Source organism: Nerophis ophidion, linkage group LG14 (assembly GCF_033978795.1).
Source record: "Nerophis ophidion isolate RoL-2023_Sa linkage group LG14, RoL_Noph_v1.0, whole genome shotgun sequence".
NCBI lineage: Eukaryota > Metazoa > Chordata > Actinopteri > Syngnathiformes > Syngnathidae > Nerophis > Nerophis ophidion.
Genome location: NC_084624.1, coordinates 12,189,985 through 12,214,984, shown reverse-complemented (window position 1 = coordinate 12,214,984; position 25,000 = coordinate 12,189,985). Strand labels below are relative to the sequence as shown.

Genomic DNA, 25,000 nt, shown 5'->3' with positions numbered 1-25,000 from the left:
TTTACATGTTGTCCTAGCCCGGTCGCTGCCAGCATGTGTACTCGTTCGGTACACCTCCGAACCGAACCGAAACCCCCGTACGGAAATGGTTCAATACAAATACACGTACCGTTACACCCCTAAGATTTTCACAACAAAGTTCTAAAGCTTAGTGATGTATACAATAGAATATACTACAATAGAAAGTACTTTATTGACCCCTGGGGGGAATTCAAAATGTATCAGATTTTAGGTGGGTTTATTTTGTACCCTTTGCGTTCATTTGTTGCATCTTTGTTGCGTTTCACTTGATGTACAATATGTCAATCGAGGGGGGGTGTGACGTTCATGTGTTGTCAATATTCAGTGTTTTATCCTTCATAGAAAAATTTAAAATTTCTTGTTTTTTACGGCGGTCTGCCAATGTGTTTCCAGTGCTCCAAGTTCTTCTACACAACTGGAACACTCGTCTTTTAGGAATTTTCCGCAAAAAATGTTTGTCTCCCAAGTTTTGAACTCGGGGGCCCGTTTATTAGCCCTGGTTTAGAAGTCATGAAAAGCATGCGTCTCTGGAGTTATTTATCAAAATGCATTTTTGGAGGCTTTCCCAAAAGTCCATCAAGCACGCAGTCTCCCATGTTCCAACCACTGTTGATTTACTCCTTCATTTCTGCTGAGTCGGCGTCCTCGTCCCGCCAATATCTTCACGCCGAGTGTCCGTTTGTGCAGGAGACGCCGGGGCGTCCAGCGGGGAGGACATCCAGTTGACCACGACCATCACTCATGTCGACGGTCCCACTGAGATCTACAAGATGACGGGCAAAGAGGCCCAGGAATAGATCGAGCGTTCCAACGACCCCCTTTCCTTCCACGGGTTCCACTCGTGCACCCACTTCCCCTTCATCCTTGCTGCCTGTTCATTTCATCCTACACATCATGCTTTTGTGTACACTGTCGGTAAACGTTGCACAACTCCTTGGACGCCAAGTCGGATACCTGAAAGCGTTTTTATGGGCAAAGGCGGTCGAGGAAATCATCGGTGAGAAAAGTCGCATCAAGTTGCAACAAGCGGCAGTTTGCACCGAAGTCGAACTGTTTGCCAAGTCCTGAGCTGGTGACGGGAATGGACTTTGATTTCGTATCGGTCCTGGATGCAGTATTGCTACTCGGTTCAATTTGTATGTCCTGTTGCATTCTCGGTGAAGCAACACACCCATTTTCTTCCATAGAACGTAGATCATGTGACGCACATTAGTAGTTTTTACATAACTGGGGAAAGTGCTCATTTGAGAAATTCACGTTATTTGTGTTTTTATAGTGTTTTTTTAAACTTCAGAACAATGTATTCAATGTTGCCAGTAGTCTATTAAATGCCATGTTTGTGCTTTTTATTTTAATTTAAATAAACATGCTTTTACTTAACTTTTGGTGCAGACTTGTTTCAAATATTTGTCAGCTAACTAAATAAAAGCTAGCTGTGACTTCATACCATGTCCGAGTCATACCAAAGACTATAAAAGTGGGACCCATTACCTCCCTGCTTGGCACTCAGCATGAAGGGTTGAAATTGGGGGTTGAATCACCGAAAATTATTCCCGGGCGTGGCCACCGCTGCTGCTCACTGCTCCCCTCACCTCCCAGGGGGTGATCAAGGGGGATGGGTCAAATGCAGAGGATAATTTTGCCACACCTAGTGTGTGTGTGTGTGTGTGTGTGTGTGTGTGAGACAATCATTGGTACTTTAACTTTGAGTAGCTCATCAAAAATATGGTTTTGTGTTTTTTGGAACATGCATACAATTATAGGAGGGATCGGCAACCCAAAACGTTGAAAGAATTGGACCAAAAATACAAAAAACAAATCTGTCTGGAGCCGCCAAAAATTAACAGGGAAAGCTGTCTTCTTTTAATATATTTATTACAATCTTTGGCAAGCTTGGTAACGAATGCAACACATGACGAGTAGGCTATAATCGCCTACTATCAAAATGAATATGCGTCTCAGGCTGAAGCAAATCTTTGTTGACAGAAATGTTTCAGTGTAATTTTTATTCTACGCATTTTTACAACATTAGAAAATATTAGTAAATCAGAGGCTACTCAGAATTAATTACTGACATTTAATTGCCAAAGGTATAGATGTGTGTGTCCCAGTTAAAGGAAACGGCAGGCTGTCTTCTTTTAATAGATTTATTACAACTTTTGGCAAGCCTGGTAATATTTGCTGTGGTCTGGAACAACCCACTATCTGAAATGCAACCAATATTACATACAGATAGTGTCATGAGACATGCAAAACGAAATGGTATACAAAGAGGATAAACGTAAAGGATATTAAATGAGCTCAAAAATACCTACAAATGAGGCACGATGATGCAATATGTACACACAGCTCGCCTAAATTGCATGTTAGCATTGATTAGCTTGCAGTAATATGCCCGATTAGCACTCCCAACAAGTCAAAAACGTCAACAAAGCACACCGTTGTGCATTCACGCACAGCATAAAACGTTTGGTGGACAGAATGAGACGACATACTGTTGCATCACGGTCCACACTATGGTGAGTTCAAGAACCGCGAAATAAGTACAAAAAAATTATCTTTGCCAAATACTCTCATCAGTGAAGCATATGCACAAGCATATTAAAGAGTGAGCTTTCATATTTGTTCTCAAACAATAAACATACTAAAAAAAAATATATATATACATATTTTCTCCCCCATTTTTTTCGATTTTTGATCCTTTTTTAAAAATGCCCCAGGGAGCCACTAGGGCGGTGCTAAAGAGCTGCGGGTTGCTGACCCCCGAGTTACAGTGTGGTACGTCACATTTACCCAATTCCTCATTACATGTCCGAAAAGGAGTAGGAAGAAGCAGAGCTTATTCAAATTCTACCCCCTTTCCTGTTTACTGCTTAAACATTTATTGTGAAAGTCCGTGTCCTTACTGCTGTAACAGGATGTATTGTGCTTCACTAACCGGAAGTAGGAGGTAAAATAAATAAAGAGCTCCCAAGCTAAACTAAGAAACAAGAGTTTTCTACGTCCAGTTATTATCCAGATTAGTCTATAATACTTCTCGTGTATAGCTAATCACAACACCCCCCTCTTTCATTCTATAGCCATTTTTTCTTCCACTTTCTTTGTACTTCCTGTGCTCATATAGTATGCGCCTGCTTAGTATTACCGCCTGGTCAAACTCGTGACGTCACGAGTGACACTTCCCCTGTCATCATTTTCAAAATGGAGGAGGCGGATTTCAATACCGGTAATTTGAAATCGCATAAAGGGAAGAAGATTAAGAGCTATTCAGTAGGATTTAAGGTCCAAGCTTACATCACACTCACATTTTTACTGCATGCCTTTGGTAAGTGCCGGGGTGAGAAGAGGTTTTTAAAAAATTAGCGCATACTTACTTTTACCGCATGCCTTTGGTAAGCGCAGGAGTGAGAAGAGGTTTTAAATGAATTAGCGCCCGGGCGGCAATTCAAGGATATTCCATGACAAAATACTGACGCCCCAAATAGCATCAAGGCAATGTTTTAGTATGAACGAAGATCTGCTTCCTAAAAGCACAAAGTCATAAATAAAACACAATTTTTTAACTTTCTCCAAGTAGCTGGAATAATAATTTAAAAATGCGATTTGTGGATACCAACATTTTGACAATGTTCTGGGGTATGTGAGATTTTTTTAAAATATTCTCAAAAGAGCAACATTTCAGTGTGTGAATGTTGTCTATCTGTGTTGGCCCTGTGATGAGGTGGCGACTTGTCCAGGGCGTACACCGCCTTCCGCCCGATTGTAGCTGAGATAGGCGCCAGCGACCCCAAAAAAGGGAATAAGCGGTAAAAAATGGATGGATGGATGGATATATTTATTGAATAATACTTCAACAAAATATGAATGTAAGTTCATAAACTGTGAAAAGAAATGCGACAATGCAATATTCATTTTCGTGGACATGTTCCATAAATATTGATGTTAAAGATTTATTTTTATTGTGAATAAGTGTTTAGAATTATGTTGATGAATCCAGATGGATCTCTATTACAATCCAAAAAGAGGGCACTTTAAGTTGATGATTACTTCTATGTGTAGAAATCTTTATTTATAATTGAATCCCTTGTTTATTCTTCAACAAGTTTTTAGTTATTTTTATATCTTTTTTTTCCAAATAGTTCAAAAAAGACCACTACACATGAGCAATATTTTTGCATTGTTTTACAACAGGGGTCGGGAACCTTTTTGGCTGAGAGAGCCATGAAAGCCAAATATTTCAAAATGTATTTCCGTGAGAGCCATATCATATTTTTTAACACTGAATACAACTAAATGTGTGCATTTTTAAGTAAGACCAACATTTTTAGAGTATAATAAGTCTTTTATTCTTTTTAATAACATTGTTATTCTGAAGATAACCAATAATAAATAAAATGTCATGTCTGTTAATCATGTTTTTGTTTGGCCATGTGCTGTTTGTCCTTTGGACTCTTTAAGTTCCTGTTTTTTTCCCACTCCCTTGTCTGGTTTCCTTGGTTACTCATTTTGTCCACCTGTCTCTAGTGGACAAAATGCCCGCTCACCTGCTTCCCGAGCACTAATCAGAGGCAGTATTTAAGCTCGTCTTTGCCAGTCAGTCGCCCTGTGCTGACTTGTTTCATGCCTTGCCATAGTTTCGTGCTTCATGCCATGCCAGGTAAGTTTTGTTTGATTTATGTTCATAGTCTGTTCATGCGTTAGCTTTGTTCCTTAGCCCAAGTTGTGCCTCCACTGTGAGCGATTTTTGTTTGTATATTTTTTTAGTTAAAATTAAATCATGTTTTTACCTAAATGCCATGTCCCGAGTAGTCCGTCTGCCTTCCTGGGGGAACGACCTTGCAGCAAGCTGCGACGCCTCCATCGTGACATAAAATACTTCTTACCATTAATGCGACTTCTTGAACAGGTGCGGTAGAAAACGGATGGATAACATTAAATGCATGAGAATGTTTTATATTTTGCACGTTATTTTTAGCATTGTTTACCAGCGAAATTATTCATAATTATCGTGTTAAGCAATGTCAGCTAAGATTTATCTGAGAGCCAGATGCAGTCATCAAAAGAACCACATCTGGCTCTAGAGCCATAGGTTCCCTACCCCTGTTTTACAATTTAATAAATCAGTAACGTATGACATTGTGCTGTATTTTACTTTTGTATCTCTTTTTTTTAACCAAAAATGATTTGCTCTGATTAGGGGGTACTTGAATTTAAAAAAATGTTCACAGGGGGTACATCACTGAAAAAAGGTTGAGAACCACTGCACCATGTCATCTACGTACCGGATACTTTATTTTGAAGCTTTTCTAGATAGCGTCACTTCCGCTTCCTTTTTGGCGTGTTAACGTTTGGTAACTTGTTTCTCCTCCACGTTTAATCGGTGCTTTGACGACGTGAGTATGTTGATTAATTATATAAATGACTTATTTAGTTTATTAATAGACGTCAACGTGTTTGTGTAGTATTTACTAGTGTTTTATTAATATTGTTGGTGCTGTGTTGTCAGAATGCTACGAGCTAACATCTCCCTGTTAAGGATGGCATTGCCGCTGCTAATGTCTCTAATACTTCACTTTTAGCATATTTAGAGGCTTAATATATATATTGTTGTTTAGTTAAATGACATAAATGTTTGCTTGTGGTTTACAGATACTAAATGAACCTAACCTAAACCGATATTTAATACTCAACAGTAGATAATGTGTTTCTCCACGTAAAAACGCTTTCTGTCACTTCAGTTTAAATATACGAAATATCGCAAAAATGAGTAGCTTTCTGCCATTTAAAAAGTAAAAGTAGGTCTCAGGAGAAACAAAATTGGGGGCTTACAAAACTGCTGACATAACAGGTTAGGTTAGGACTCTGAATATTAATATTTAGGTAGGACTGTAGACATTAATGTTTAGCTAAACACTGCCCCCTTCAGGCTCACAGGAGAACATAAGGTGGCCAAAAACATTTCAATAATGAATAAAGCAAAATACGTCCTGGGCAAAAAAATCCCTTTATATTCTCTACTGCTTGCCAGTGTTACCTTATCTGAGTTACTGTGCAGAAATATGGGGAAAAAACTACAAATGTGCGCTACATCTGTGTACTGTGTTACAAAAAAGATCAGTTAGAACAGGGGTGTCAAACTCAAATACAGAGTGGGCCAAAATTTCAAACGGAAAGGTTGAACAAATTAACCTTTTAATAGGGACCCAAACAAGTTTTGCATCAAACATTGAACAAGCAAGGCTTATATAACTTTAGTGACATACAAAATCCAGTTTTAAATAATAATAATAATTAAAAAATATCAATGGCATATCAAAAAAGAATTTAAATAAAAATGTTATGCCTTTTTTTCTATTTGCAATCTTCTGAAGTAAATATAATTTTTTTTCCACAGGCTAATAATACATTTGAAAATAAAATAACAATATTGAATGGACCAAACATTCAAGCCTTGAAGTAGCAAGAGAAAATGCATGAATAAAACGTTAATTATTGGTCAGTTTGCTGGAAGTTTCCCGGAAGAGTTAGTGCTGCAAGGGATTCTGGGTATTTGTTCTGTTGTGTTACGGTGCGGATGCTCACCCGAAATGTGTTTGTCATTTTTGTTTGGTGTGGGTTCAAAGTGTGGCGCATATTTGTAACAGTGCTAAAGTTGTTTATACGGCCACCCTCGGTGTGACCTGTATGACTGTTGACCGAGTATGCCTTGCATTCACTTGTGCGTGTGTGTGTGTGTGTTTAAAAGCCACAAATATTATGTGACACGCTGTTAGTATGGAGGAAAAGCGGACGTGACGACAGGTTGTAGAAAACACTAAAGGCAGTGCCTTAAATGCACGCCCCCAATATAGTTGTCCAGGTGGAAATCGGTAGAAATTCGGGAGAATGGTTGCCCCGGGAGATTTTCGGGAGGGGCACTGAACTTCGGGAGTCTACCGGGAAACTTAGGAGGGTTGGCAAGTATGAGTATTAGCGGTGAATGCGGTGTTACAGCGGCACCGACGCTGTATAACACCGGCGGGCCAGCACTAATGCTAGATTGATATTGCCTCAAGGGCCAAATTAAATTACACGACGGGCCAGATTTGGCCCGCGGGCCAGAGTTTGACACCCATGAGTTAGAATAATACATAATGTTGGATATAGAGAACATACAAACCCTTTATTTATTGAGTCAAAAATAGTAAAGCTCGATGATTTGGTAAAATTGCAAACAGCTAAAATGATGTACAAAGCAAATCATAACCTGCTACTAAAGAATGTACAACAATTCTTCTCAACTAAAGAGGAGGAATATAACCTTAGAGGACAATCTAATTTAAAACATTTGTATGCACGTACAACACTTAAAACCTTTAGCATATCAGTATGTGGAATTATATTATGGACTGGATTAAGTAAAGAAGTTAAACATTGTACTGATATGATCCACTTTAAGAGGCTGTTCAAATTAATAGTGCTTACAAAGTACAAAGAAGAAGAATTATGAGAAACACTTTCAACTCGGGCTGGGCGATATGGCCTTTTTTTTTAATATCGCGATATTTTTAGGCAATATCGCGATATACGATATATATTACGATATTTTGCCTTGGCCTTGAATGAACATTTGATGCATATAATCACAGCATTATGATGATTCTATGTGTCTACATTAAAGGGGAACATTATCACCAAACCTATGCAAGCGTCAATATATACCTTGATGTTGCAGAAAAAAGACCATGTATTTTTTTAACCGATTTCCGAACTCTAAATGGGTGAATTTTGGCAAATTAAACGCCTTTCTGTTTATCGGTCTTTTAGCGATGACGTCAGAACGGGACGTCACCGAGGTAACGCACCCGCCATATTCATTTTCACATTACAAACACCTGGTCTCGGCTCTGTTATTTTCCGTTTTTTCGACAATTTTTTGGGAACCTTGGAGACATCATGCCTCGTCGGTGTGTTGTCGGAGGGTGTAACAACACTAACAGGGAGGGATTCAAGTTGCACCACTGGCAAGAAATCTGCCGCCAGACCCCCATTTAATTTGCCAAGGTGTCTTCACATTTTACCGGCGATGCTAAGACAGACATGGCACAGAGATGTATGGATAACCTGCAGATGCATTTGCAACGATTAAGTCAACAAAATCACAAAGGTGAGTTTTGTTGATGTTGTTGACTTATGTGCTAATCAGATATATTTGGTCGCAGCATGACTGCCAGCTAATCGATGCTAACATGCTACTTACGCTAGCTGTATGTACATTTGAAACTAGATACCCACATTTTATGCGAAACAAACACTTACCAATCGATGTATTTAAGTTGTTCCAGTGTCACAAGATGCGAATGTCCTGATCGTTTGGTCCGCACATTTTACCGGCGATGCTAATAAGGCAGCCATGCTATGGGCCACTTCATTAGGTACACCTACGCTATGGCCGAATAGCGTCAATCGCTTTTCGCTCAATAGCTTCAATTTCTTCTTCAATTTCGTTTTCGCTATCTGCCTCCATACTCCAACCATCTGTTTCAATACATGCGTGATCTGTTGAATCGCTTAAGCCGCTGAAATCCGAGTCTGAATCCGAGCTAATGTCGCTATATCTTGCTGTGGTAACCGCCATGTTGTTTGTATTGGCAGCACTGTATGACGTAACAGGGAAATGGACAGTGGTTTCGAAGATAGCGAAAATAAGGCACTTTAAAGCTTTATTTAGGGATATTCCGGGACCGGTAAAATTTTTAAAAAAACTTCAAAAAATACAACAAGCCACTGGGAACTGATTTTTATTGTTTTTAACCCTTTTGAAGTTGTGATAATGTTCCCCTTTAATACATTCTTCTTCATACTGCATTAATATATGCTACTTTTAAACTTTCATGCAGTCAATTGAACAAAAGTGTATTTATTAAAGTTATTAAGCAGTGGCACAAACATTCAAGTCATTTCCAAAACATAAATTGTAAGATTGTCAAGAGACATTTTAAGTGTCAAATAAAAATGAGCTGCATAATAGGAAATCAAATAGTATTCGTCCTTCACTATGTGGTATGTTACTAAGGTTCTGAAATTCTCTTCATTCTCTAGCGAGTGACTTTACAAATGATGCTATATATTAGCAGTAATGCTACTTTTTATAGCAACGCTTCCCGCCGCCCGCACTTGACAAATTACGGTTGTCTGTTCGACATATTCCCACTTGAAGCCAGACCACCGCCAGACGATGGAAACCCTGCTGTTTTTATTGGGAATTAAGTCTTCTGTTAAGATCCGTACTCCGATCTTCCCTTATTATGGTTTGTTGCATTTTTATTCACTCCGTCGTTCTACCCTCATACTTCCTGTTTAGTCATTTACCATGGTTACTCATCAGTTCACCTGCTGCTCACGGCCCCGCACACCTGCTACAGATAATCACCGTCACTTTATAAGCCGTCCTCTTTTGTTTGTTCAGCCTGGGTTCACGGTTTGCTTTTCATGCAACGAGTTACGCCTGCAATACTCTAAAGTATGTATATTCTCGCTAAGCTTTTCACGCTAGCCATTCGTTGTTCATTCCAGTTCTCATGCTGAAGTTTTTGTTTTACTGTTTTATGTGCCTACGTGCCAGTTTATTTCTCATTGTTGTATATCGTAGCTTTTATGCTAGTGTCCTTTGTTTGTTTTATTCTACTAGCTCCAGCATTTTTGTTATATAGCTCTTTTTGTTATTTAAATAAATTGTTAATATCTTACCTTTGCTGTGTTCACTTGACGCATCCTCGAGGGAATCAAACCCGGTACCACGATGCCGAACCGGCGTAACATCTCCCTTCATTTGTTACCAGATCCGCACCTTCGTTCTTTCGTACGGCTACGTTAGCAGCTAACGTAGCCCATGCTCCTTGAGGGCATGTATGTGACGTATGACGTGACAGTTTGTGACGTATGTAAGAACGCCCGCAGCTAAAAGCAACTGCGTGAGAACGTATACTCCAATATTACGATATAGTCATTTTCTATATCGCACAGAGACAAACCCGCGATATATCGTATATATCGATATATCGCCCAGTCCTACTTTCAACCTTATTGGAAATAAGATATTCTTCATCTCAGCATGTTGGCAATGACTGGATTAGTTAATTACATATTACAGAACTGTTGTATTACTCATTCACGGATGTCATTTTACTATTTTGCTGTAAAAAGGATCAGTGGATGAATGTATATATTTGTGGGCGCTCTGACGTGGGAAAGGGATAGGATTGAATAAGATTTGCTTCTTCCTACTCCTTTTCGGACATAATGTGATGTGAAGTGATGTGAAATTGTCTGATTTATTGTGTTGTAAATGTGCTCACGTTCGAAATAAGCTAAGAAAGAAAGAAGAAAGAGAACTGTTTGTTATTGTTTTTCTTCTTTTGTTTTTATGGCGGTTGACAAGCAACCTTGTGGTGTGCATTACCGCCACCTACTGAAATGGAGTGTGGACCGAGGCGAATCCCTAGTCTATATTCTTTTATTCAACACAGTGTTTTTTAAATATGTGTACATTGTTTTATATCGTCTGTGTTTTCAGTGTTTTTCAACCTTTTTTTTGAGCCAAGGCACATTTTTTTTTTCATACTTGCCAACCCTCGAATTTTCCCCTGAGACTCCCGAATTGCTACGCCTCTCCCGAAAATCTCCCGGGACATTATTAATTTATATATTTATATATATATGTTTTTTTTTTAAATATATATATTTTTATTATTATGATTTATTAATATTTAGACTTAGACTTTGACTTAGACTTCCTTTTATTGTCATTCAAATTTGAACTTTACAGTACAGATAAGAAGGACATTTTGTTGCATTATCTCGTTGTAGCGCAGGATAAAAGAGCAATAAGGTGCAGATATAAATAAATAGATTACTGTACAGATGAATATATTGCACTTTTGCATATGCATCCAGGATTATGGGTTTATGTTGTATTGTCTCTATATTCCAGTGAGTTAATCCGTTTTTGGGGGGGGAATCGAGGGGATTGTTTTGATGCGTTCAAGAGTCTTTCGGCCTGAGGGAAGTAGCTGTTACAAAACCTATAGAAAAAAATTCAAAGTGATTTAGGTAGCTGTTTTTGTCTTCTTTTTATCATTTTTTTAAATTAATTTATTATTATATAATACATTTTATTTTAATATAGTTTTTATCATTATTTATCAATATTTAATACTCCATCTGTATTTGCTTTAGTTTTTTTCTTGTGGAAAATGCCTTGACTGTTGAGTGAATTACAAATGTATGTTTGTTGTTTAATACAAATAAAAAATAAGAAGTTAAAGTTTGGTAACATCCGAAGTCTTATTTTGAAAATCCAACCAGGGAGCTTTTTAATATATATTTTGTATTATTACTTTTTATTAATATTTAATACTCTATCTGTATTTGCTTTTTTCCTTTCCTTGTTGTTGAAAGTGCCTTGACTGTTGAGTGATTTATAAATGTATGTTTGTTGTTCAATAAATAAAATATATTTTTAAAAGTTTGAGTTGGGGAACATCTGCTGTCTTATTTTGAAAATCCAACCAGGAACCTTTTTAATATATATTTTTTATTATTATTTATTAATATTTATACTCTATCTGTATTTGTTTATTTTTCCTTTCCTTGACTGTTGAGTGAAATATAAATGTATGTTTGTTGTTTAATAAAAAAAAATATTTAAAAAAATAAAAAAAGTTTGTGTTTGGGAGCATCCGCTGTCTTATTTTGAAAATCCAACCAGGAAGCTTTTTAATATATATTTTTTATTATTACTATTTATTAATATTGAATACTCTGTATTTGCTTCTTTTTTTTCTTTCCTTGTTGTTGAAAGTGCCTTGACTGTTGAGTGATTCATGGATGTATGTTTGTTGTTCAATAAATAAAACATAAAAAAGTAAACAAGTTCGAGTTGGGGAACATCCGCTGTCTTATTTTGAAAATCCAACCATGAAGCTTTTTTAATATATTTTTTCCTATTTAATACTCTATCTGTATTTGCTTTTGTTTTCTTTCCTTGTTGTTGAAAGTGCCTTGACTGTTGAGTTAATTATAAATGTATGTTTTGTTGTCAATAAATAAAATGTAAAAAAAATTGAGTTGGGGAACAGATGTTGTCTTATTTTGAAAATCCAACCAGGAAGCGTTTTAATTATATATTTTTATTATTACTATTTATTGATATTTAATACTCTATCTGCATTTGCTTTTGTTTTATTTCCTTGTTGTTGAAAGTGCCTTGACTGTTGAGTGATTTATAAATGTATGTTTTTTCTGTCAATAAATAAAATATAAACAAGTGAAAAAGTTCAAGTTTGGGTACATCCGCTGTCTTATTTTGAAAATCCAACCAGAAACTTTTTAATGATATTTTTTATTATTATTCATTAATATTTAATACTCTATCTGCATTTGCTTTTGTTTTCTATCTTTGTTGTTGAAAGTGCCTTGAATGTTGAGTGAATTAAAAATATAACCCATCAGCTGTCTTATTTTGAAAATCCATCCAGGAAGCTTTTTAATATATATTAAATTAGTCATTAATATTTAGTACTCTATCTGTATTTGCTTTTGTTTCCTTTCCTTGTTGTTGAAAGTGCCTTGACTGTTGAGTGAATTATAAATGTATGTTTGTTGTTCAATAAATGAAATATACAAAAAATAAAAAAGTTTGTGTTTGGGAACATCTGCTGTCTTATTTTGAAAATCCAACCAGGAAGCTTTTTAATATATATTTTTTATCATTACTATTTATTAATATTGAATACTCTGTATTTGCTTTTGTTTTCTTTCCTTGTTGTTGAAAGTGCCTTGACCGTTGAGTGAATTACAAATGCAATGCATCCGGTGTCTTACTTTGAAAATCCAACCAGGAGGCTTTTTAATATATATTTTATTATTTATGGATATGTAGTACTCTATCTGTATTTGCTTTTTTTTTTTCTTTACTTGTTGAAAGTGCCGTGACTGTTGAGTGAATTACAAACTTAATGCATCAGGTGTCTTATTTTGAAATTCCAACCAGGGAGCTTTTTAATATATATTTAATTATTTATGAATATTTAGTACTCTATCTGTATTTGATTTTGTTTTCTTTCCTTGTTGTTGAAAGTGCCTTGACCTTTGAGTAAATTATAAATATAACTCATCCGCTGTCTTATTTTGAAAATCCAACCAGGAAGCTTTTTAATAAATATTTTATTATTTATGAATATTTAGCAATCTATCTGTATTTGCTTTTGTTTTCTTTCCTTGTTGAAAGTGCCTTGACTGTTGAGTGAATTATAAATATAACGCATCCGATGTCTTATTTTGAAAATCCAACCAGGAAGCTTTTTAATATATATTTTATTATTTATGCATATTATGTACTCTATCTGCATTTGCTTTTGTTTTCTTTCATTGTTGTTGAAAGTGCCTTGACTGTTGAGTGAAATACAAATATAAGGCATCAGGTGTCTTATTTTTAAAATCCAACCAGGAAGCTTTTTGATATATATTTTATTAATTATGAATATTTAATACTCTATCTGTATATGCTTTTGTTTTCTTTCCTTGTTTTTTAAAGTGTCTTGACTGTTGAGTGAAATATAAATGTATGTTTGTTGTTCAATAAAGAAAACATACAAAAGTAAACAAGTTTGAGTTGGGGAGCATCCGCTGTCTTATTTTGAAAAAATCTAACCAGGAAGCTTTTTAATATATTTTGTATTATTACTATATATTAATATTTAATACTCTATCTGTATTTGTTTTTGTTTTCTTTCCTTCTTGTTGAAAGTGCCTTGACTGTTGAGTGATTTACAAAGTAATGCATCCCGTGTCTTATTTTGAAAATCTAACCAGGAACTTTTTTATTATATATTTTATTATTTATTAATATTTAATACTCTATCTGTATTTGCTTTTGTTTTATTTCCTTGTTGTTGAAAGTGCCTTGACTGTTGAGTGAATTACAAACGTAATGCATCCGCTGTCTTACTTTGAAAATCCAACCAGGAAGCTTTTTAATATATATTTTATTATTTATAAATATTTAATACTCTATTTGTATTTGCTTTTGTTTTCTTAGTGCCTTGACTGTTGAATGAATTATAAATGTATGTTTTTTTGTTCTATATAAATTTTTTTAAAAAAGGTTGTGTTTGGGAACATCCACTGTCTTATTTTGAAAATCCAACCAGGAAGCTTTTTAATATATATTTTTTATTATTACTATTTATTAATATTTAATACTTAATATTTAATGCTTCTGTTTTCCTTCCTTGTTGAAAGTGCCTTGACTGTTGAGTGAATTACAAATGTAATGCATCCGGTGTCTTACTTTGAAAATCCAACCAGGAAGCTTTTTAATATATATTTTATTATTTATGAATATTTAATACTCAATCTGTATTTGCTTTTGTTTTCTATCTTTGTTGTTTAAAGTGCCTTGACTGTTGAGTGAATTAGAAATATAACCCATCAGCTGTCTTATTTTGAAAATCCAATCGGAAGATTTTTTATATATTTTTTATTATTTATTAATATTTAGTACTCTATCTGTATTTGTTCTTTCCTTGTTGTTGAAAGTGCCTTGACTGTTGAGTGAATTATACATTTTTTTTTGTTCTATAAAAAAGAAAAACATTTGTGTTCGGGAACATCCGCTATCTTATTTTGAAAATCCAACCAGGAAGCTTTTTGATATACATTTTTTATTATTACTATTTATTAATATTTAATACTCTATCTGTATTTGCTTTTGTTTTCTTTCCTTGTTGAAAGTGCCTTGACTGTTGAGTGATTTATAAATGTAATGCATCCGGTGTCTTATTTTGAAAATCCAACCAGGAAGCTTTTTAATATATATTTTATTATTTATGAATATTTAATACTCAATCTGTATTTGCTTTTGTTTTCTTTCCTTGTTGTTGAAAGTGCCTTAACTGTTGAGTGAATTATAAATATAACGCATCCGCTGTCTTATTTTGAAAATCCAACCAGGAAGCTTTTTAATATATATTTTATTATTTATGCATATTATGTACTCTATCTGTATTTGCTTTTGTTTTTGTTTTCTTTCCTTGTTTTTTAAAGTGCCATGACTGTTGAGTGAAATACAAATATAAGGCATCAGGTGTCTTATTTTGAAAATCCAACAAGGAAGCTTTTTGATATATATTTTATTAATTATGAATATTTAATACTCTATCTGTATATGCTTTTGTTTTCTTTCCTTGTTGTTGAAAGTGCCTTGACTGTTGAGTGAATTATAAATGTATGTTTGTTGTTCAATAAATAAAACATACAAAAGTAAACAAGTTTGATTTGGGGAACATCCGCTGTCTTATTTTGAAAAAATCTAACCAGGAAGCTTCCATCCATCCATCCATTTACTACCGCTTATTCCCTTTCGGGGTCGCGGGGGGCGCTGGCGCCTATCTCAGCTACAATCGGGCGGAAGGCGGGGTACACCTTTTAATATATTTTGTATTGTTACTATTTATTGATATTTAGTACTCTGTCTGCATTTGCTTTTGTTTTCTTTCCTTGTTGAAAGTGCCTTGACTGTTGAGTGATTTACAAATGTAATGCATCCGGTGTCTTATTTTGACAATCCAACCCGGAAAGCTTTTTAATATATATTTTATTATTTATTAATATTTAATACTCTATCTGTATCTGCTTTTGTTTTCTTTCTTTGTTGTTGAAAGTTCCTTAACTGTTGAGTGAATTATAAATATAACGCATCCGCTGTCTTATTTTGAAAATCCAACCAGGAAATCAGCCGCGGCTGGCGGACGTCGGCGGGAGTGTAGCTTCGGCCCGCCTCTCTCCGCCCGTCAACATTCGGGTGTTGTCGACTCGAAGCGCACTGCCGGAGGAAGAAAAAAAAAAAGGAAAAATAGACGGAAACGCGCACTTCTTTGCTTATAACGACCCCGGAAAAAAAAGAAAAGAAAAAAAAAGTTAAATATTAACACCAAACGTCAGCGAAAAGTGGCAGCGGGGATCGAACCACATCTGTTTGGAAGTGGAGTGTGTGTCTGATGCCGAGTCGCGCCGCCGCTGCTGCTGTTGACAACATTGTTGCTGTTTTGGTGACATTGTTGGCGTCGTGGTGACATTGTTGGCGTGGTGGTGACATTGCCGCCGAGGGACAGCTCTCCTCCAGCGCATCAAAGAAAGAAAGAAGGAAGGAAGGCAGCCAGGTAAGAACACGTTTCCTCTTCGCCCTTTATCGGCGTCTCCTATGCAAGGTTTCTGGGGCGCAAATAGCGACTTTTAACGACGCATTCAACAGGTGAGTGATGGAGACTCCGAAGACTGGGCCCCGATTCTTGCCTGCAAGGCCTCCCTCTCTGTTTGTGCATGGCACATTTTTCCTACATGCACCTTTTTTTTTCCTTTTACCTTCAGCGTCAAACTTGGTGTCATGGTGGAAAGTGGCACATATGTACTAACCCCGTTTCCATATGAGTTGGGAAATGGTGTTTGATGTAAATATAAACTGAATACAATGATTTGCAAATCCTTTTCAACCCATATTCAGTTGAATGTGGCACAAAGACAACATATTTGATGTTCAAACTCATAAATTATAAATAACTTAGAATTTCATGGCTGCAACACATGCCAAAGTAGTTGGGAAAGGGCATGTTCACCACTGTGTTACATCACCATTTCTTTTAACAACACTCAATAAACGTTTGGGAACTGAGGAAACTAATTGTTGAAGCTTAGAAAGTGGAATTCTTTCCCATTCTTGTTTTATGTAGAGCTTCAGTCGTTCAACAGTCCGGGGTCTCCGCTGTCGTATTTTACGCTTCATAATGCGCCACACATTTTCCATAGGAGACAGGTCTGGACTGTAGGCAGGCCAGGAAAGTACCCGCACTCTTTTTTTTTTACGAAGCCACGCTGTTGTAACACGTGCTGAAGATGGATTGGCATTGTCTTGCTGAAATAAGCAGGGGCGTCCATGAAAAAGATGGCAGCATATGTTGTTCCAAAACCTGTATGTACCTTTCAGCATTAATGGTGCCTTCACAGATGTGTAAGTTACCCATGCCTTGGGCACTAAGGCACCCTCATACCATCACAGATGCTTGCTTTTCAACTTTGCGTCGATAACAGTCTGGATGGTTCGCTTCCCCTTTGGTCCGGATGACACGATGTCGAATATTTCCAAAAACAATTTGAAATGTGGACTCCTCAGACCACAGAACACTTTTCCACTTTGCAACAGTCTATCTTTAATTATCTCGGGCCCAGAGGAGCCTGCGGCTTTTCTGGATGTTGTTGATAAATGGCTTTCGCTTTGCATTTTAGAGCTTTAACTTGCACATACAGATGTAGCGACCAACTGTATTTAGTGACAGTGTTTTTCTGAAGTGTTCCTGAGCCCATGTGGTGATATCCTTTAGAGATGGATATCGGTTTTTGATACAGTGCCGTCTGAGGGATCGAAGGTCATGGTCATTCAATGTTGGTTTCTGGCCATGCCGCTTACGTGGAGTGATTTCTCCAGATTCTCTGAACCTTTTGATGATATTATGGACCGTAGATGTTGAAATCCCTAAATTTCTTGCAATTGCACTTTGAGAAACGTTGTTCTTAAACTGTTTGACTATTTGCTCTTGCAGTTGTGGACAAAGGGGTGTACCTCGCCCCATCCTTTCTTGTGAAAGACTGAACAAATTTTTCTAAGCTGTTTTTATACCCAATCATGGCACCCACCTGTTCCCAATTAGCCTGCACACCTGTGGGATGTTCCAAATAAGTTTTTGATGAGCATTCCTCAACTTTATCAGTATTTATTGCCACCTTTCCCAACTTCTTTGTCACGTGTTGCTGGCATCAAATTCTAAATTATCCGTTTGAACATCAAATATGTTGTCTTTGTAGCATATTCAACTGAATATGGGTTGAAAAGGATTTGCAAATCATTGTATTCCGTTTATATTTACATCTAACACAATTTCCCAACTCATATGGAAACAGGGTTTGTAGAGGCATTTAGACCTGACTAGGATCAGTACCCCATAGGGCAGTGTTTTTCAACCTTTCGAGGCACACCACCAGCGGAAAACATTAAAAAATGCAAATTCGGCAGCCGATATTGACAGTAAAAAGTCGTTCCAAACCATAACCAAGCATGCATCACCGTAGCTCTTGTCTCAAAGTAGGTGTACGGTCACGTGGGGCCGGGCTTTTTTTTTTAATATCGCAATATTTTTAGGCCACGTCACGATGCACGATATATATCTCCATATTTTGCTTTATGGAAATGGTTGCTTCGGTGTTTTGTTGGTGTGGCACCGAACGGAGATGTTGACATGCGGAGTTTCAAGCACTCTTCATCCTCTTTCAGGTGACTTTTCAACTGATGCTACCTATTAGCAGTAATGCTACTTTTTGTAGCGACGCTTTTGCCCCACACTTGACAATTTACGGTTGTCTGTTGGACATAGGGCTGGGCGATATTGCCTTTTTTTAATACCGTGATATTTAATATATTTCTCGGTATTTTGCCTTAGCCTTGAATGAACACTTGATCCATATAATCACAGCAGAATGATGATTCTATGTGTCTACAATAAAACATTCTTGTCCGTATCGCATTAATATATGCTCATTTTAAACTTTCATGCAGAGAGGGAAATCACAACCAAAAGTGTATTTATTAAACAGTTATTAAGCAGTGGTACAAACATTCATGTCATTTCCAAAACAGAAAGTGCAAGATTGTCAGAGACATTTTAAAACAAGCTATTAGTGCACTTTTGTGCATGATGTCACTAAGATGACCTATCAAAATAAAACTAAATTAAAGTGCCCATTTTGTACATAACGCCACTACAATATTTTAAAACAAATAAAGTGCACTTTTGTGCATGAAGTCACTAAAATGACATATCAAAATAAAACTAAATTAAAGTGCCCATTTTGTACAGAACGCCACTACAATATTTGAAAACAAACAAAGTGCACTTTTGTGCATGATGTCACTAAGATGACGTATCAAAATAAAACTAAATCAAAGTGCCCATTTTGTTCAGAACGCCACTACAATATTTGAAAAAAAAAATAAAGTGCACTTTTGTGCATGATGTCACTAAGATGACATATCAAAATAAAACTAAATTAAAGTGCACTTTTTGTTCAGAACGCCACTACAATATTTGAAATCAAATAAAGTGCACTTTTGTGCATGATGTCACTAAGATGACATATCAAAATAAAACTAAATTAAAGTGCCCATTTTGTACAGAACGCCACTACAATATTTGAAAACAAATAAGGTGCACTTTTGTGCATGATGTCACTAAGATGACATATCAAAATAAAACTAAATTAAAGTGCCCATTTTGTACAGAACGCCACTACAATATTTGAAAACAAATAAAGTGCACTTTTGTGCATGATGTCACACAATTTATGTCAATAATTGTCAACAAAAATGAGCTGCATAATAGGAAATCGAATAGTGTATGTCCTTCTCTATGTGGTAGGTTCCTGCGGACGTTATCTCCGTCTGTTGTAGACTATTTTTTTCATACGGAGTTGATGTGGAAATTGTTACGCCTGTGTGGCATGGTGGTACCGGGTTCGATTCCCTCGAGGATGCGTCAAAATTGAACACAGCAAAGGTAAGTTTGAAAAGATTTATTCTACAAAAAGGATCTAAGAAACAAAACACTGGAGCTAACAACAGGAAACCAAAATCGCTAGTATGAGAACTAGGTGATACAAAATGCAAACTAAACCGACCCGTGGGCACAAAAGAGAAAACAAAACATTCCGCATGAGAACTGGAATGAACACTGGCTAGCGGGAAAAGCTTAGCGAGAATATACACACATGAAAGTATTGCAGGCGTAACTCGTTGCGTGAAAAGCAAATGATCAAAAATCCAGACGTACAGTTGCGTGAGCGCAAACTATGAACCCAGAAAGAATAATGAAAAGGGGCGGGCTTAAATAGGGAAGTGATCAAAAGTGACAGGTGTGCAGAAACCGTGATTAGCAGGTGGGATCAATGAGCAACCATGGTGACTGACTAAACAGGAAGTAAGAGGGTATATAAAGTATAAACAATAATATGTGGTGATCCAAGTAGCGGATCGCAACAGAAATGGTTGCCTCTGCATTTTGTTGGTTTGGCACCGAACGGAGATGTTGACATGCGGAGTTTCAAGAACTCTTCATTCTCTAGCAGGTGACTTTTCAAACGACGCTACAAATTAGCACTGCTGCTACTTTTTGTAGCAAGGCTTTTGCCGCATAATTGTTCAACATATTCCCGCTTGGAGTCAAACCACCGCCAGACGATGGACCCCCTGCTGTTTGTCTTGGGAATGAATTCTTCCTTCATTTGTGACCAGATTCGCACCTTCTCTCTCTCGTATTACCACTCGCAACGCAGCGTTAGCATCACAGCTAATGTTACCCATGTAGCTAGCTGTCTGCTCGGGGAGGGCGTGGGACGTTGCACGTATGTAAGAAGATGCGCTTGTTTATTTTTCTGTGAGAAATAGAGACAAGAAAGAGTGGGAAAAGCTTGCAGTGTAATGCCCGCAGAACCCAACATTGATTAATCGTTGTCAAAAAGCATGTTGTTTCAACGTTGTGTTTGTGTTGTAGAATGTTGGTTGGGAAATTACCAAATTTCGACGGTAAAATCAACATGAGAACCCAACATTGATTAATTGTTGTCAAAAAGCATGTTGTTTCAACGTTGTGTTTGTGTTGTAGAATATTGGTCGGGAAATTACCAAATTTCAACGGTAAAATCAACATGAGAACCCAACATTGATTAATCGTTGTCAAAAAGCATGTTGTTTCAATGTTGTATTGGTTTTGTAGAATTTTGGTCGGGAAATGACAACATTTCAACGGTAAAATCAACGTCGGAATCCAACATTGATTAATCGTTGTCAAAAAGCATGTTGTTTCAACGTTGTTTGTGTTGTAGAATATTGGTCGGGAAATTACCAAATTTTGACGGTAAAATCAACATCAGAACCCAACATTGATTAATCGTTGTCAAAAAGCATGTTGTTTCAATGTTGTATTGGTTTTGTAGAATTTTGGTCGGGAAATGACCACATTTCAACGGGAAAATCAACGTCACAACCTGACATTGAATACACGTCGTCAAACAGCATGTTGTTTCAATGTTGTATTGGTTTTGTAGAATTGTGGTCGGGAAATGACCACATTTCAACGGTAAAATAAACGTCACAACCTGACATTGAATACACGTTATCAAACAGCATGTTGTTTTAATGTTGTATTTGTGTTGTTGAATATTGGTTGGGAAAAAAACTAATTTCAATGGTGAAATCAACGTCAGAATCCAACATTGATTAATCGTTGTCAAAAAGCATGTTGTTTCAACGTTGTGTTTGTGTTGTAGAATTTTGGTCGGGAAATTACCACATTTCAACGGTAAAATCAACGTCACAACCTGACATTAAATACACGTCATCAAACAGCATGTTGTTTTAATGTTGTATTTGTGTTGTTGAATATTGGTTGGGAAAAAAACTAATTTTAATGTTGAAATCAACGTCAGAATCCAACATTGATTATTCGTGGTCAAAAAGCATGTTGTTTCAACGTTGTTTGTGTTGTAGAATATTGGTCGGGAAATTACCAAATTTCAACGGTAAAATCAACATCAGAACCCAACAATGATTAATCGTTGTCAAAAAGCATGTTGTTTCAACGTTGTGTTTGTGTTGTAGAATATTGGTCGGGAAATTACCAAATTTCGACGGTAAAATCAACATGAGAACCCAACATTGATTAATCGTTGTCAAAAAGCATGTTGTTTCAATGTTGTATTGGTTTTGTAGAATATTGGTCGGGAAATTACCAAATTTTGACGGTAAAATCAACATCAGAACCCAACATTGATTAATCGTTGTCAAAAAGCATGTTGTTTCAACGTTGTTTGTGTTGTAGACTATTGGTCGGGAAATTACCAAATTTCGACGGTAAAATCAACATCAGAACCCAACATTGATTAATCGTTGTCAAAAAGCATGTTGTTTCAACATTGTATTTGTGTTGTAGAATATTGGTCGGGAAATTACCAAATTTCGACGGTAAAATCAACATGAGAACCCAACATTGATTAATCGTTGTCAAAAAGCATGTTGTTTCAATGTTGTATTGATTTTGTAGAATTTTGGTCGGGAAATTACCACATTTCAACGGTAGAATCAACGTCACAACCTGACATTGAATACACGTCATCAAACAGCATGTTGTTTTAATGTTGTATTTGTGTTGTTGAATATTGGTTGGGAAAAAAACTAATTTCAATGGTGAAATCAACGTCAGAATCCAACATTGATTATTCGTTGTCAAAAAGCATGTTGTTTCAACGTTGTGTTTGTTTTGTAGAATATTGGTCGGGAAATTACTAAATTTTGACGGTAAAATCAACATCAGAACCCAACTTTGATTAATCGTTGTCAAAAAGCATGTTGTTTCAATGTTGTATTGGTTTTGTAGAATTTTGGTCGGGAAATGACCACATTTCAACAGTAAAATCAACGTCACAACCTGACAGTGAATACACGTCGTCAAACAGCATGTTATTTCAATGTTGTATTTGTGATGTAGAATATTGGTTGGGAAAAAAAATAATTTCAATGGTGAAATCAACGTCAGAATCCAACATTGATTAATCGTCGTCAAAAAGCATGTTGTTTCAACGTTGTGTTTGTGTTGTAGAATATTGGTCGGGAAATTACCAAATTTCGACGGTAAAATCAACATCAGAACCCAACATTGATTAATCGTTGTCAAAAAGCATGTTGTTTCAATGTTGTATTGGTTTTGTAGAATTTTGGTCGGGAAATGACCACATTTCAACAGTAAAATCAACGTCACAACCTGACAGTGAATACACGTCGTCAAACAGCATGTTATTTCAATGTTGTATTTGTGATGTAGAATATTGGTTGGAAAAAAAAATAATTTCAATGGTGAAATCAACGTCAGAATCCAACATTGATTAATCGTCGTCAAAAAGCATGTTGTTTCAACGTTGTGTTTGTGTTGTAGAATATTGGTCGGGAAATTACCAAATTTCGACGGTAAAATCAACATCAGAACCCAACATTGATTAATCGTTGTCAAAAAGCATGTTGTTTCAATGTTGTATTGGTTTTATAGAATTTTGGTCGGGAAATGACCAAATTTCAACGGTAAAATCAATGTCACAACCTGACATTGAATACACGTCATCAAACAGCATGTTGTTTTAATGTTGTGTTTGTGTTGTAGAATATTGGTCGGGAAATTACCAAATTTCGACGGTAAAATCAACATCAGAACCCAACATTGATTAATCGTTGTCAAAAAGCATGTTGTTTCAACGTTGTGTTTGTGTTGTAGAATATTGGTCAGGAAATTGCCAAATTTCGACGGTAAAATCAACATCGTAACCCAACATTGATTAATCGTTGTCAAAAAGAATGTTGTTTCAATGTTGTATTGGTTTTGTAGAATTTTGGTCGGGAAATGACCACATTTCAACGGTAAAATCAACGTCACAACCAGACAGTGAATACACGTCGTCAAACAGCATGTTGTTTTAATGTTGTATTTGTGTTGTTGAATATTGGTTGGGAAAAAAACTAATTTCAATGGTGAAATCAACGTCAGAATCCAACATTGATTATTCGTTGTCAAAAAGCATGTTGTTTCAACGTTGTGTTTGTGTTGTAGACTATTGGTCGGAAAATTACCAAATTTCGACGGTAAAATCAACATCAGAACCCAACATTGATTAATCGTTGTCAAAAAGCATGTTGTTTCAATGTTGTATTGGTTTTGTTGAATTTTGGTCGGGAAATTACCACATTTCAACGGTAAAATCAACGTCACAACCTGACATTGAATACAGGTCATCAAACAGCATGTTGTTTCAACGTTGTGTTTGTGTTGTAGAATATTGGTCGGGAAATTACCAAATTTTGACGGTAAAATCAACATGAGAACCCAACTTTGATTATCCGTTGTCAAAAAGCATGTTGTTTCAACGTTGTGTTTGTGTTATAGAATATTGGTTAGGAAATTACCCAATTTCGACGGTAAAATCAACATCAGAACCCAACAATGATTAATCATTGTCAAAAAGCATGTTATTTCAATGTTGTATTTGTGTTGTAGTATGTTGGTCGGGAAATTACCACATTTCAACGGTAAAATTAACGTCACAACCTGACATTGAATACACGTCATCAAACAGCATGTTGTTTTAATGTTGTATTTGTGTTGTTGAATATTGGTTGGGAAAAAAACTAATTTCAATGGTGAAATCAACGTCAGAATCCAACATTGATTAATCGTTGTCAAAAAGCATGTTGTTTCAACGTTGTGTTTGTGTTGTAGAATATCGGTTGGGAAATGAGCAAAATTCAATGTTAAATCAATGTCAGAACCCAACATTGATTAAATGTTGTCAAAAAGCATGTTGTTTCAACGTTGTGTTTGAGTTGCTCTACGTCAGGACCTACCGTATTTCCTTGAATTGCCGCCGGGGCGCTAATTAATTTAAAACCCCTTCTCACTCCGGCGTTTACCAAAGGCATGCGGTACATTTAGGCCTGCGCTTATAAATTTGTGTGTGATGTAAGGATACCATTATGAAAAGCACATTTCATAAAAAAAAATGTTATTATGGTCTTACCTTTACTTATAAATGAAGTCCATGCGCAGCTCCTTCTGATCAAAAGCATGGATAACTTGTTTATAGAAGTCTTCCTTATCTTTCTTCAGTTTTAAAAGTCTCTCTGTCTCGATGGAGATCTTCTTTTTTTACCTCCTGCTTCTAATGAAAGTCTAGTTTAGAAAACTGTTTTATTTTAGATATGTAATCCTCCATGTTAAAAGTGCAAGCGAGAGGAAAAAATAAACAATCGCTGCTCACTCTTGCTGCTTGTTGTCACTTCTTCTGCAGCCGAGTA

The 25,000-nt window shown here is 36.2% G+C and overlaps 2 protein-coding genes across 4 annotated transcripts in view; both read left to right on the top strand.

Annotated features, from left to right (window-relative positions):
• wls (Wnt ligand secretion mediator) overlaps positions 1 to 1,401 on the top strand; it is an 81,594-nt gene extending 80,193 nt beyond the window's left edge. The window contains exon 12 of the mRNA XM_061919850.1: positions 709 to 1,401. Within this exon, the coding sequence (XP_061775834.1) occupies positions 709 to 818 (110 nt within the window). The 3' untranslated portion in view covers positions 819 to 1,401. The remainder of the gene's footprint in view (positions 1 to 708) is intronic.
• Positions 1,402 to 5,390: 3,989 nt separating this feature from the next.
• The window catches only part of gng12a (guanine nucleotide binding protein (G protein), gamma 12a), a 144,186-nt gene continuing 124,576 nt past the window's right edge, over positions 5,391 to 25,000 (top strand). Inside the window, exon 1 of one of the 3 annotated variants that reach the window (XM_061919848.1) lies at positions 5,391 to 5,414. The gene's annotated coding sequence lies outside the window, so the exon portion shown is untranslated. Of the gene's footprint in view, positions 5,415 to 15,801; positions 16,224 to 25,000 lie in introns of those variants that run through there. The other 2 variants (XM_061919849.1, XM_061919847.1) reach the window with 2 other exon arrangements.